Source organism: Delphinapterus leucas, chromosome 1, assembly GCF_059928025.1.
Source record: "Delphinapterus leucas isolate spDelLeu-1000000601 "Yukka" chromosome 1, BTC_Dleu_Yukka2, whole genome shotgun sequence".
Lineage (NCBI taxonomy): Eukaryota > Metazoa > Chordata > Mammalia > Artiodactyla > Monodontidae > Delphinapterus > Delphinapterus leucas.
Window position 1 is genome coordinate 139,621,047 of NC_143129.1, and position 15,826 is coordinate 139,636,872.

At 40.3% G+C, this 15,826-nt stretch overlaps 1 protein-coding gene across 1 annotated transcript in view; it reads left to right on the plus strand.

The window, feature by feature from the left end:
• The window catches only part of C1H1orf87 (chromosome 1 C1orf87 homolog), a 122,645-nt gene that overhangs the window by 46,251 nt on the left and 60,568 nt on the right, over positions 1-15,826 (plus strand). Inside the window, 3 exon segments of the mRNA XM_089921870.1 lie at positions 2,978-3,123; positions 3,126-3,142; positions 10,262-10,359. Of these exon segments, the coding sequence (XP_089777996.1) occupies positions 2,978-3,123; positions 3,126-3,142; positions 10,262-10,359 (261 nt within the window).

Genomic DNA, 15,826 nt, shown 5'->3' on the forward strand with positions numbered 1-15,826 from the left:
CATTCCCCAACTGTAAAATGGGAACAATGATAGATTTCCCTTCACTTCATAGATTTGTAAGAGGAACTGAGTTAGTCAATGCAAAGTTCTTAAAAATAGTACCTGATTGATAGCAAGTGCTATATAAGTGTTTTTTACTATTTTAAACTATCCTACCAGAAGACACTCTTTCCCGTTACAAATAATGTGACATAGTGGTTAAGAGCCATGGCATTGAAGTGTATCACTTCACTCCAGGAAAAAGGCACCGTGTCCTATAAAAATATCCCTGGGCCAAGTAATAGACTTGATTCCTTTCTATGATGTGCCCTTTTTGACTGCAATCCTTCAGTCAACACACATTCACTGAATGCCAGGCACACTTTGCTGAGCACAGTGAATTCAGAGATTGGCAAGGCCCAGTCTCTCCCTCAGGGGCTCACAGTCCAAAGAAAGTGATGCTGCCATGTGGGTACACCAGTCAACTATCACTTGGCGCCATTGCCCTGCTGAGAGCTGTAAAGCCCTGGCAATATTTAGTAATCAGCAACCACACTTCACATAGAACAGATAGTGAGATTTGCGCCCTGAAGGGTAGTAGACGATGCACCAGAGCATATTGCCACTTATTGGCAGGTATGGGTCTTACGAATCCTAGACAGGAAACTTTTCTTGAGCCCTAGACTAGGTTATATCTCTTTGCTATATGACCCCATAGCCCTTTCTCTTTATAACAGTCATTGTGCTTGTAATTACTTCTTTGACATTTGAGGTTAGGAATGGTATCTTTCCTGGCCAACTCAGTGTCCAGCATACTTCTAGCATAGTTCCTGGCACATGGGAGATGCTCAATAAATATCTGTGGAATGCCATTGGCACTCCAGTTATCCAGAGAGCTTGCATCACTTCACTCGCAGGGACATTCGGATATCTGCTGTATAGAAAAGGTGCATAAAGACATCATTTTGAATTCATCAGAGAAGGTGCTGCTCTATATAAACCAGACAGTGTGTTTATGGAAGTGCAGGGCTGATGACCTGTAATTAATCCAGGCTCTTTTTTAATTAATGTACAGCTTAGAAAAAGGTCCTCCCCGGTTCCATCAGGTAGAGCCTTATATGGGGCACTCTGTGATGTTTAAAAAGCCTCCAGCATCACCAGTGGCAGCAGGAGCGGCAACGGCTCTCGTCACCTAAGTTGGACCAGATGAAGTAAACTCCTGCAGCAGGTTTTTCTACGAAATCCACCAGCTGCAGTAAATGGGTTCCATATAACACCTGCCCATTCAGTACTCTGCATGCTGAGCCGAAGGCCAAAACCTTACGAATTCCTACCCACAGGAACTGGTGTTGCAAGAAAAGGAAAGAGGAAGGAAAACTTCTGATTCAAATCTGGGACAGATACATCAGATCGGTAAGGCCAATCTCTACAAGATCCACATGATATAGGAGCAAAACAGACTCAGCCCACGTCTTATGGAGCAGTCTACTAGGGAGGAGGCCAGACAGGAAACAACAGCTAAAAGAATAAGGAAGCAATTGCAACTTGAGGGAGACTTATTAAGGAAAAGAACAAAGAACTATGAAAGAGTCTCTCAAACAGGGGGTTCTGGAGCAACAGGAGGGCCGCCGGTGAGCCTCAATTCCCAGTTCCTCATTCAGGGACATCATATTGGCAGCTTGAAATCAGCCATGGTGGGAGTATTAGCACCATGAAAATTAGTAATGCTACAGGTTAGGGCTTTATCTTGGAGAGCTAGTCATTAAAGATTTACCGGCACACCACTGAAAGGAAACTGATTTACATGAGTGGAGGTTGGGGGACGTCATGGAATGTCCCTCTAGGGAAGTGGCACTTAAGTTGAGGGAGTGGAAATAAGGAAAAGCTTCACCGTGGAGAAGATAGTGCAGCTTGGATCTGGGAGGACACATACATTTGAATGTTAAATGAGTAAACATCTCAAACTAGTTTCACAAAACAAATGACTATAACATTTCATCACCCTGTTGTTTTTTGCCAATTATTTAAAGTAACAATAGTCAGTTAGATACACTCTTTTAATAACTACTTACATTTGCATGCCAGGCGGTAAGTAAATAATTGTACCCAAACATTTTCTGGGTTTTCCAGATACAAAGAGCAGAGTCGAGGATTATGCAGGAAGTTCACCTGGTTCAAGATTTCCTTCTATATAGATTCCCTGGTTACAGGGATCTGGTAGGATCTGCTTTGCTTTGCTTTGCTTTGCTTTGCTTGTGGCAATGGACAGTTTGGAAATTAGATTTGCTATCAATAATTATCTGGGCTTAAGAAAAGTAAGATAAAGCAGGAAAAGTAAACTACTACAGTCACTTCTAAGTTTTTCTAACCTGGAAAAAAAGAGTTAGTGGATTACAAGTTTTGGTCTATGTTGTAGTTCAATTGGTTGGTACCTCTGGGAGAACAGACTGTGGGACTCACTAGAGTGGAACAGACTTTAGTTAATCTTTGCAATCTCCACATGTAGTCCCATGACGAGGTTACCCAGATTTAGAAGGCCTTACTAGGTGGGTCCTCTCATTCCACAGTATGTATTGGGGTGAGAGGTGTGGTGTGAAAACACACAGCAGCTTTTTTGTTGTTGTTGTTAACATCTTTATTGGGGTATAGTTGCTTTACAATGGTGTGTTAGTTGCTGCTATAGAGCAAAGTGAATCGGCAATACAGCTTTTTTTTTTTTTTTTTTTTTTTTGCGGTACGCAGGCCTCTCACTGCTGTGGCCTCTCCCCTTGCGGAGCACAGGCTCCGGATGCGCAGGCTCCGGACGCGCAGGCTCAGCGGCCATGGCTCACGGGCCCAGCCGCTCCGCGGCATGTGGGATCCTCCCGGACCGGGGCACGAACCCGTGTCTCCTGCATCGGCAGGCGGACTCTCAACCACTGCGCCACCAGGGAAGCCCCGGCCATACAGCTTTGAGTGGATCATCTTTTCACAGCCTTTCTCCTGCCTCTCCAAGCAGTACTGCCCCTCAAGACTCCAACTCCCAGCCAGAAGTGAACCACCACCTGTTGGAGATCTTGAAGATGGCACTAAGGGCAACTAAGGGCAAACTCAACATGGAGAATCTCAACCTGAGTTTTCGAAAAGAAGATCGCTCGTTCTCTGGCTACTGCCCCCACCCAAGGTAACCAAAATTAGATTTCAGATTCAGTCATCTCTAGAAGGCTACCTCGGGGCACTAGGTTTATAGTAAGAAGGCACAGTTATATTATTCACTAAGAATAATACATACTGAGATACATAACTGGCTAGCTTTGAAAGTAGGAGTGCATATATACTATGTAGGTTCTAGGAGCATTTATATAATGTAAGTTCAATATTTATTGTGTAAGTCTAATAATCATTTCCCAAATTTCAATCAAGCAGGAGGAAAGTGATGTGCTAAAGAATACAGAATGTTTACAGTAAAAGATTTCCTCTTCCTGTTTTTACATCTAATCCCTTATATGATAAATTGGCCATCCCTTTGGAAATCAAGCAATATCTTGTTTAATAGAAATTTAAAAGTGATTAGAAGACACTAAAATAAAAATTCAAATTAAAAAGATAGAAGGCACAGTTATGATCTGTGTTCTGCCTGTGGATTACATTTCACAATTGTTTGTTTTCTGTGCCCAAGAGGAGAAAAACAAGAGAGAAAAGGAATTGTGAAATGTGCAGAATTGGTCCAGGAATTACTTACACTGGGCTATGTTTTACGCTAACAATAGACAATATGACAATACCAAATAATCTTTCACAATGGAAAACAAATGTTTTTCTAAGGCCAAGTGTTCATTTCTCACACCCTCTACCAGCTTCCAGTGAGGTCAGCAGGTGGTACTCTGTTCCTTAGGGATACCAAATTGTAGGGACTGATGTGATTTATTGCTAACAGAGATTAGCCTGCTGTTTGGGAGCATTAATTAACAGTGCAGATATGTTTCATGAAAGAGGATCCAGAACCATATTAATTCATGTGTTGTCTTTAGCCAGACAAACTCCAGTCATGAGGTTACCTTGGATAATGACCACTGTTACTGCAATTCCATTCTCAGCAACTTTCACCGCCAAGCTTTACTGAGTTCTTCCTACAGTGCCAAACACTGCACTAAATGCTCTACTTACATTAACTCATTTAACACTTACAAATAAGTACAAGATCTAGGTAGATGTTATAATACCCATTTAATAAATGAAAAACAATAACAACGGAGTCTCAGAGAAGCCAACTGAATCTCTCAAGGACCACAGCCAACAATAGGCAGAGTCAGGATTCAAAATACAGAAGAATACTGGAAATTGAGACACAATTAGAACTCCAATAGGCAGAATATATCTGGAAGGATATATTTGGAAGGAGTCCAGGATACAGGAGTTGGAATTCCAGAGGAGTAGAAGGAATTAGAATTTACAGACCCCCAAAACAAAAATATCCTATAGGAAAGATTGGAAAATGCCTTTCATCCAGGTAAACAGGGGTTAAGAATTGAGAGAGTCAGAGAATTCAGAAGAACAAGTGATGTTTACTAAGGAAGCAAGGACACAACATGCTGAAAGTGGATTCTTATTCTAGGACAGAAGTAGCTTTCTCTGTGCTTTCATTTATACAGTCAACTAACCATGCAAAGGCAAAGTACATGATAGTGTGTACATGTGTGTGTGCATGTATATTGTACACATGAATATTAAACATGCAAGCCTGTTTCACTAGAAGAAGTAGACAACACTACAGGAGATTCCGTACATCATAAATGGCCTTCATTATGTTATTGAGAAGATCAGTGGAAATTGACTAAGAAGGAGCCATTTCTTGTTAGATTGGAAAATACATAACAGCATCAGTGAAGCTTGAATGTTCTCAGATGCCCTGGTGGAATGGTACATAAATGACTTGAAAATCAAAATAAATTTACTGAAACTCTATGAGCCTCACATTTTCCATCTGGAAAAACTGGGTTCCAAATATCTTACCTCCTGTGTCTATTGTGAGGATTAAGCAAGATAAGTATGTAAAGGTACTTAGTATACTGTCTGATATATGAGGCACTCAGTAAATAGGTTTCCCTTCCTTATATTTTAAAAAAAAAATCTGTGTTTGGTGAAATTATCAGTGCAAAATAGCCTAAGGAAGGAGGACCTTTCCCAGGGTCAAGTGATAGCCACATTGAACACTGGCTATCAGAACGGGCCCTGAATGTCCTCCACCCTGAGCTGGACCTGAAAGTTTAAATTTGTGGTTCATATCCAAGGAAATAGGGCACATTTTCCTTGAAGCTGGTCTGCCTCTCATGAGCCATCTGGCATCTCTTAAGACATCTGGAACTCATTCAAAGTATATTACAGTTCTGGGAGGCATGGCAAATAGAATTCTGTTTCCCCAGAACGTGAGACAAATTGAGGCCCAACAGACACTGGACACGGCAAGCAGCAGGGATTGCACCCCAACATACTTGTTCCTGGACACAGGACTTCAGAGGAGACTGGGAAAGGCCATCTGAGTTGGAAGGGTTTCACAGACCTCCTTAAGTTTCTCACGAAATCTATGCACCCCGTGCCGAGGGGAAAATGAGCACATCCTCACAGCCAATATTTCAGATGGTTCAGAGATCATCTGCCTCTTCTCAGATAAATAACTGCAGTTTTGAAGGGTGATCTATGGGTCTTGTCACTTGAATCAATGGCATTGTCGCCATTCTCAAAGAAGAGTATAAAAATATATCTAATATCTGTCATCCTCATTCTGTGGATTCACTCATTCTGTTCCTCTATCACATTTTTGACGCAATGATGGCTCAGGAAGAATTCCTGAGGCAACATGGATCCACATACATTTATTTATTAACTTCCCTGACCATTATTTAAATCAGGTGTAGAGTGAATAGTGTGTAGAAGCTAAGAAGTTTCCAAGCATGCAGGTTCAGTTTAACACTTTTATACATAATCCATATTCTTTCATCCTCTTTCTGCTCTACATCACAAAGACCTCCCAAACTACTTGCAGACCTTCCTGCCAGGAGGAGCTGCTAGAACACAGGTTGCTCTACCTCTAATTACTCTTGCTTCATTTTCATGCAACTCCCTCATTATCATCAAGAGGGAGTCCCTTTACTTAGAGAACTGGGGCTTGTGAATGTGAGGTTCACTCCCATGGCAAGACTACAGCAATGACACTAGCTTACCAAGTGACCAGAACTGTAAGACATTCTTCTGCAGTTTGCCAGGCTCCTTTTTTGTACTTAGTTGTTTCTATATCAGTACACTCTGCCCTTAAATGATAAATGGTTTCTACTAGCTTCAAATCATTCCCTTCTTCCAAAGCAATAGCCAGATTTCTGAACAATATGGCATGTTTATTCTTACATTCAACATATTAATCACTCAATGTGTTCTGTGTGATAAGACACTAAGGACAACAAACTATTATGATTTCAGTTCCAGAGTTCTCCAGGAGCTGAGGGAAAAGGTAATGTTTTAAACATGATACAATTCTATATGTAAAATGCTGTGATGGCAGTAAATTTGAACACAGAGAAGGAACACCAACCTAGCCTCACCCAAAAACTCCAGAGGAGATGATGCAAATACTGAATCTTAGAGGACGTGTGAATTTGGCAAAGAACTGGGGGAGAGCAGAGGAAGGGACAGGAAAGGTATTCTAGGTAAAAGGTGCAATGTGAAATGTCACTGAAGTAAGAGAGAACATGGCTAATTCAGGGAACTGTAAGCCATTTCATATAGGCAGAACACAGTAAATATATGGTGGCTGGGGACGGTGGGAGATGCTGCTCAAGTTGATGTTAGAATGGAAAGGAGGAACTTGTTTTTGAAGAGTCTTTCTAAGAAGTGTGAACTTTATCCTAAAGCCCCAGTGGAATCATTGAAGGATATTAAACAAATGAGTGATATGATCAAATTTGATGTTTGAAAAGAGCACTGTAATAGAATGTGGAGAATTAGAGGCAGAGAGAACCTTTAAAAGACTGTTCCAGTAATTCAAGCAAGAAATTATGAGGGTTTAGACCAGGGTAGTAGCAGGAGGGATGGCGATATTAAGGAGATAGAAAAGTAGGTCTTGGTGACTTAATTAGACGTAGGTCCTGAATTCAGAGGAATCAAAAATGACTCCCAAGGTTCTGGCTTTCGCAACTTGGTAGGTGGTGGCACCGTTCTCTGAGATAGGAAATAGAAAATCAGTAGTTGGGGAGGTAAAGGAAAGGATGATGAGTTCAGTTTTGAACATGTTGATGTAGGTTGAGAGCTTAAAGCTAAATGATTTAAGGGTCTTCAGTATGGAGTTGAACCCTTGGGAGTAATTAGGATTCCTCAAGGACATAATGGAAAGTGAGAAGGGAAGGTTGAGGAGGACGCTCATTGTTAAGGAGTAGGTAGATGAAGACAAGCCAAGAAAGGAGACTAAAAATAATCAAAAGAAATATGGCAGTGGTCAAGAAAGTGTAGAGAATAGATTTACGGAAGTATGGCATGATCAGCCATGTCACATGCTGCGAAGAGATCATCTGTAATCAGGACTGAAAAGTATTCATTAAATTTGAAACTGTGGAGGTTACTAATGACTTGGTAAACACAATTTAAGTAGAGTGATTGGGGTAAAATTCAAATGGAACCATAAATGGGAAGGGAGGAAGTTGACAGAGCATCTGTGCATCACTGTCTCAAGGAGCATTTTGAGGAAATGAATATTTATTTTACATGTCATTTCCTAAATAACATAAATATTTTATTTACATTTGATTTTTAAAATGTCGTTATTGAACGAAGAAACTATACATAGCCAAACATTTTCTTATTGAACAAGGGACATCCTAATGAATATGGATTTTTTAAATAATCCTAGATAACACTAAATTGCCAGGATTTTCTGGTAGATGTTTCTATTGCTCTTCCACAACTGTCACTGTCAGTTCCTAGCAGCTATCAATCAATCTGCTTCTAGGAACCCTGTACTATTTCTAATCTGCTGTTCATTTAGCCTGGAGCAAAACTCAATGTTGCCAGAAGTAAATAAACTGTTTTTAGAATAACGTCTTAATATTGATGCTTAAAAATACACTAATATGCTCTAATTATGAGGATAAGTCTATTTTTATTTATTGAGTAAAATGGCATAAGGTGACTAATTTCTACCTCTCTCAATTTATTTTTTTCCAACCTATGCCCATACACATTCCACTCTTCAGGACCTTCAACTCATTCATTCATTCCTAATTCATCCATGTATTCATTTATTCCATAACTAGTTTTCAACACTGTGCTAGGAATGGTGATAGGAAAATGAAGGAGACGCAATTCCAGCCCTCAGCAAACCACTGACTTTTAGAGAAGCTCTCATGAACAGATATTTACTGTCCAGTGAAAAGGGGTATAAAACTATAGTAGGGTGAATTATGCCAAAATACATGCAGTTTATAAAAAGCACCATGCTCTTTCTCACCCATCATTTATACATGCTTTTCTTCTGCCTGGAATTATACGCAACCCCTTTTTCTTCTGGCAAACTATTATTCATTTTTTTCATGTTTTAAATAGATATTTTCCCTTCCCTGACATACTCTTCTACAGCTAGTAAGTAAAATGTGCAAGTTTCTAACCCATATTGGCTGTTTCCTTGCATAAAGACAAATGAAAATTAACTTTTTGTCACTGTATTAAAATCTAGGTTATATTATTCAAGTACGGTCAGACCAACAGATCAGGAGATGATTGCCATTGAAAAGACAGTTTGTTACTCAGTTCCCAAGAGAAGGGGAATGGAACACTGCACCAGGAGGTTAGGAGGCAGAGAGGATGAGGGAAAACGTGGGCAAGAGCCTTTATTGTGGAATGGGTGAGACGAGTAAGAAGGCTTAGGATTGGCTAGTTTGAATAATTTCAGTGGGCTCAGGGACATAAGGGCCATTCCTAGTTGCCTAGCACTTGGCCCTTGAGTAATTAGGACATGGAAATAGTGGCCCAAAGAAGTAGTTGGTTTGCAGATGAAAGACACACTTGCAAGCCAGTCCTTCACTATCTCTAGGAATTGGCTAGCCCTGGGAGAGAGGCAGTCTCTCCAGGATCAGCAAGGCCCCATGATGTCAAGGCATCAGAATAAAAAGACATGCTTAATACAGTCAGTGTATGGAAATTCCTCTAAAAATAATAGTAGTAGCTACAATTTTTCCAAACACTGAATTAGACATTTCTTTTCTTTTCCTTGCCCCTTTCTTCCTTCCTTTACTCCTCCCTTCCTTCTTTTTTCTTTCTCTTCCTCTCTCTCTCTTTCTTGTTCTCTTGCTCCCCTTTCTCTCCTTTCCTCCCCTCTCTTCTCTTCTCTCTTTCTTCTATGTCCCTTCTTCTTCCTTTTCCCTCTCTTCCTTTTCTTCATTTCAACAAATATTAATCAAATGTCTACTAAAATCCAAGCATTATTCTAACTGCTTATTTTCTCTTGAGGAGTAGAAAATACTGGTCTTACTTAGTAGATGAAGTAATTGGGAATAAAAAGGTTCAGTAACTTCCTGAGATCACACAAATCACAGGCAGCATATCCGGTATTCAAAATTAGTCATGTTTTATTCTTAAGTCTCTATGTTTAAACATTATGCTAAACACAGAACACATACTATCACAACTCTAAAAGTTTGACGTGTTTGAATCTAAGTATCACCCACCCACCAACTTCAGAGATGAACTGGTTTGTCAGCTGGACTCAGAAAATATTAAGTACTTGGGAAACTGCAATGACCCTTCATTCATCCATCCCACAAACATTAATTGAGCACCTGGTTTCTAGACTAAGTTTCATCATTTATTAACTATGTGACATTGAGAAGGTCACTTAATCTCTCTAAGCCTTGATTTCCTTATATATAAAATACAGATAGTGATAGTAACCTTACTAATACAACAAGCTTCTTTGGTAAATCAAAGTAGTTGTAAAAAATTACTTTGTAATTTACTTATATAATAAGTGTGTATAATTTCTAGGTCTGGACCACCCATTCCATGGCTGACAAAAATGTAAGATCAGCATTTCAAAGTTCAGTGGCTTCTGAGTAATGAACTATATCTTTGTGTCAAGCAACTAAAAATTTGCTGGTGATGCACATTCAGTTGGACATTCTTGTCCTAAATGGTATCTTAATGGTATAATGCACTCCTGGTCATTAATTTTTCGTCCAAATTATATAAGTTCTAATTATAGGAGGGAAATTCAAATCTTAATTTCATTATATGGAAATTTTAAATCTTTTCTTATTTGCAGGTCAGGGCTATATGTGGGAAACATGGATTGTATTTGACTTTGAGCCTCCTGGAAACATTGCTTAACCATCAAGATTTGGGTAACCAGGACAAAATAAAGTAAGTTGATTTTTTATTCACACGGTCCTTTATTAGAATACCAAACACATAGATCTGTATTTAGGCTAGAAGTTTTATGTATGAAGCAATCAATTTTATCACCTAAAGACAGAGTTAAGGAATGTTTGCTTATATTAAGAACAGAGGATCTTCTTGGTCATAGAAAAACAAAAGCAGTAAACTTCCGCTTCCAGTTTACTGGTAAATGGTAAATCAGATGTGCCATTTCACCATAAAACAATTAAAAATAGAACAAAATATATGAAGCAATATTTTTCAGACTTCGGACATCAGGCAGCATAGAACAGTGATTCCTGAGAGAAGGAAATGAAGTAAGCTCAGTTTACTGAACAAGAAGAGGCATTCCAAACTGAGCCCAGCATTCTCCTTGAGCTAAAGGGACAGAGTATGAAGTTCAGGAAGCCCAAGAAGGCTAGAATGTCCAGTACAAAGTAGCAGCAAGGGGAGATCCCCTAGGGGTACTTTCTGGAGATTTCCAAAGAGTTGCCCTCATGTCTTCATGTGAAGACTTGGCTAATGCATGCATTTGAGGAAACTACACAAGTCCAGAGAAAGAAACACCAAAAGAAAAAGGTGGGTAAATTTTTAGATCTCACACAGATTTGGGAATAGTTCATATTTCCACCAATCAGAGAGAAACACATGTGGCATTGATTAGAGTCCCCAGAAGGGTATTGTGCTGTAGTGGAGCCTAATACATGAGAAATTGGAGTCTCAGAAGGAGAGAAGACAATAGGGGGAAAGAAAAGAATGTTGAACAAACAATGGCTGTAAGTTTTCTGAATTTGAAGAAAACTATAAAGACATGGACCTAAGAAGTTTAATGAAATTCAAGTATTAGAAATTTGAAGTAAGCCATACCAAGGTTCATCATAAACAGATTGCTTAAACTAGCAGTAAATAAAAAACCTTAAATGCACAAGAGAAAATGACAAATTACACATAGAGCAGCAAAGATAAGAATTACAACAGATTTATCATTAGAAAAGATGTAAGCAATAAGACAGTGGAAAAACAACCTTAAAGTATTGAAGGACGAAACTATCAATCTGGAATTCTAAATCCAGCAAAACTATCTTTCAAAAACTAATGGGGGGGAAGATGGCGGAAGAGTAAGACGCGGAGATCACCTTCCTCCCCACAGATACACCAGAAATACATCTACACGTGGAACAACTCCTACAGAACACCTACTGAACGCTGGCAGAAGACCTCAGACTTCCCAAAAGGCAAGAAACTCCCCACGTACCTGGGTAGGGCAAAAGAAAAAAGAATAAACAGAGACAAAAGGATAGGGATGGGACCTGCACCAGTGGGAGGGAGCTGTGAAGGAGGAAAGGTTTCCACACACTAGGAAGCCCCTTCGAGGGTGGAGACTGCGGGTGGTGGAGGGGGAAAGCTTCAGAGCCGTGGAGGAGAGCACAGCAACAGCGGTACAGAGGGCAAAGCGAAGAGATTCCCGCACAGAGGATCAGTGCCGACCAGCACTCACCAGCCCGAGAAGCTTGTCTGCTCACCCGCCGGGGCGGGCGGGGCTGGGAGCTGAGGCTCAGGCTTCAGTGGGGGCACATGGAGAAGACTGGGGTTGGCGGCATGAACACAGACTGCAGGGGGTTAGTGCACCATGGCTAGCCAGGAGGGAGTCCGGGGAAAAGTCTGGACCTGCCGAAGAGGCAAGAGACTTTTTCTTCCCTCTTTGTTTCCTGGTGCGCGAGGAGAGGGGATTAAGAGCGCCGCTTAAAGGAGCTCCAGAGACGGGCATGAGCCGCGGCTAAGAGCGCAGACCACAGAGATGGGCATGAGACGCTAAGGCTGCTGCTGCCGCCACCAAGAAACCTGTGTGCCAGCACAGGTCACTATCCACACCCCACTCCCAGGGAGGCTGTGCAGCCTGCCACTGCCAGGTTCCCGGGATCCAGGGACAATTTCACCGGGAGAATGCACGGCGGGCCTCAGGCTGGTGCAACGTCATGCCGGCCTCTGCCACCGCAGGCTCGCCCCGCACTCCGTGACCCTCCCTCCTCCTGGCCTGAGTGAGCCAGAGCCCCCGAAGCAGCTGCTTCTTTAACCCCGTCCTGTATGAGGAAGAACAGACGCCCGCCGGTGACCTACACTCAGAGGCGGAGCCAAATCCAAAGCTGAGCCCCGGGAACAAAGAAGAGAAAGGGAAATCTCTCCCAGCAGCCTCAGAAGCATCGAGTAAAGCTTCACAATCAACTTGATGTACCCTGCATCTGTGGAATACCTGAATAGACAATGAATCATCCCAAATTGAGGAGGTGGAATTTGAGAGCAAGATTTACGATTTTTTTCCCCTTTTCCTCTTTTTGTGAGTGTGTATGTGTACGCTTCTGTGTGAGATTTTGTCTGTATAGCTTTGCTTCCACCATTTGTCCTAGGGTTCTATCCGTCCATTTTTAAAAAAATTTTTTTTTCTTAATAATTATTTTTCATTTTAATAATTTTATTTTATCTTATTTTATTTTATTTTACTTTATATTCTTTCTTTCTCTTTTTTCCTTCCTTCCCTCCTTCCTTCCTCCCTCCCTCCCTCCCTCCTTTCTTTCTTTCTTTCTTTCTTTCTTTCTTCTTCTACTAATTCTTTCTTTCTACTTTTTCACCCTTTTATTCTGAGCCATGTGGATGAAAGGCTCTTGGTGATACAGCCAGGAGTCAGAGCTGTGCCTCTGAGGTAGGAGAGCCAACTTCAGGACACTGGTCCACAAGAGACCTCCCGGCTCCACATAATATCAAACGGCGAAAATCTCCCAGAGATCTGCATCTCAACACTAGCAGCCAGCTTCACTCAACGACCAGCAAGTTACAGTGCTGGACACCCTATGCCAAACAACTAGCAAGACAGGAACACAACCCCACCCATTAGCGGAGAGGCTGCCTAAAATCATAGGTCCACAGACACACCAAAACACACCAACATATGTGGACTTGCCCACCAGAAACACAAGATCCAGCCTCATCCACCAGAACACAGGCACTAGTCCCCTCCACCAGGAAGCCTACACAACACACTGAGCCAACCTTAGCCAATGAGGACAGAAACCAAAAACAATGGGAACTACGAACCTGCAGCCTACAAAAAAGAGACCCCAAACACAGTAAGATAAGCAAAATGAGAAGACAAAAAAACACACAGCAGATGAAGGAGCAAGATAAAAACCCACCACACCTAAAAAATGAAGAGGAAATAGGCAGTCTACCTGAAAAAGAATTCAGAATAATGATAGTAAAGATGATCCAAAATCTTGGAAATAGAATAGACAAAATACAAGAAACATTTAACAAAGACCTAGAAGAGCTAAAGATGGAACAAACAACAATGAACAACACAATAAATGAAATTAAAAATACTCTAGATGGGATCAATAGTGGAATAACTGAGGCAGAAGAACAGATAAGTGACCTGGAGGATAAAATAGTGGAAATAACTACTGCAGAGCAGAATAAAGAAAAAAGAATGAAAAGAACTGAGGACAGTCTCAGAGACCTCTGGGACAACATTAAATGCACCAACATTTGAATTATAGGGGCTCCAGAAGAAGAAGAGAAAAAGAAAGGGACTGAGAAAATATTTGAAGAGATTATAGTTGAAAACTTCCCAATATGGGAAAGGAAATAGTTAATCAAGTCCAAGAAGCACAGAGAGTCCCATACAGGATAAATACAAGGAGAAATACACCAAGACACATATTAATCAAACTGTCAAAAATTAAATACAAAGAAAACATATTAAAAGCAGCAAGAGAAAAACAACAAATAACACACAAGGGAATCCCCATAAGGTTAACAGCGGATCTTTCAGCAGAAAGTCTGCAAGCCAGAAGGGACTGGCAGGACATATTTAAAGTGATGAAGGAGTAAAACCTGCAACCAAGATTACTCTACCCAGCAATGATCTCATTCAGATTTGATGGAGAAATTAAAACCTTTACAGACAAGCAAAAGCTGAGACCGTTCAGCACCAGCAAACCAGCTTTACAACAAATGCTAAAGGAACTTCTCTAGGCAAGAAACACAAGAGAAGGAAAAGACCTACAATAATGAACCCAAAACAATTAAGAAAATGGGAATAGGAACATACATATCGATAATTACCTTAAATGTAAATGGACTAAATGCTCCCACCAAAAGACACAGATTGGCTGAATGGATACAAAAACAAGACCCGTATATATGCTGTCTACAAGAGACCCACTTCAGACCTAGAGACACATACAGACTGGAAGTAAGGGGATGGAAAAAGATATTCCATGCAAATGGAAACCGAAAGAAAGCTGGAGTAGCAATTCTCATATCAGACAAAATAGACTTTAAAAGAAAGACTACTACAAGAGACAAAGAAGGACACTACATAATGATCAAGGGGCGATCCAAGAAGAAGATTTAACAATTGTAAATATTTATGCACCCAACAGAGGAGCACCTCAATACATAAGGCAAGTACTAACAGCCATAAAAGTGGAAATCGACAGTAACACATTCATTGTAGGGGACTTTAACACCCCACCTTCACCAATGGACAGATCATCCAAAATGAAAATAAATAAACACAAGCTTTAAATGATACATTAAACAAGATGGACTTAATTGATATTTATAGGACACTCCATCCAAAAACAACAGAATACACATTTTTCTCAACTGCTCATGGAACATTCTCCAGGATAGATCATATCTTGGGTCACAATTGTATCAATATCTTTTCTGACCACAACGCTATGAGACTAGATATCAATTACAGGAAAATATCTGTAAAAAATACAAATACATGGAGGCTAAACAGTACACTGCTTAATAATGAGGTGATCACTGAAGAAATCAAAGAGAAAATAAAAAAATTCTTAGAAACAAATGACAATGGAGACACGACGACCCAAAACCTATGGGATGCAGCAAAAGCAGTTTTAACAGGGAAGTTTATAGAAAAACAATCCTACCTTAAGAAACAGGAAACATTTCAAATAAACAACCTAACCTTGCACCTAAAGCAATTAGAGAAAGGAGAACAAAAAACCCCAAAGTTAGCAGAAGGAAAGAAATCATAAAAATCAGATCAGAAATAAATGAAAAAGAAATGAAGGAAACGATAGCAAAGATCAATAAAACTAAAAGCTGGTTCTTTGAGAACATAAATAAAATTGATAAACCATTAGGCAGACACATCAAGAAAAAAAGGGAGAAGACTCAAATCAATAGAATTAGAAATGAAAAAGGAGAAGTAACAACCGACACTGCAGAAATACAAAAGATCATGAGAGATTACTACAAGTAACTCTATGCCAATAAAATGGACAACCTGGAAGAAATGGACAAATTCGTAGAAATGCACAACCTGCCAAGACTGAATCAGGAAGAAAGAAAATATGAACAGACCAATCACAAGCACTGAAATTGAAACTGTGATTAAAAATCTTCCAACAAACAAAAG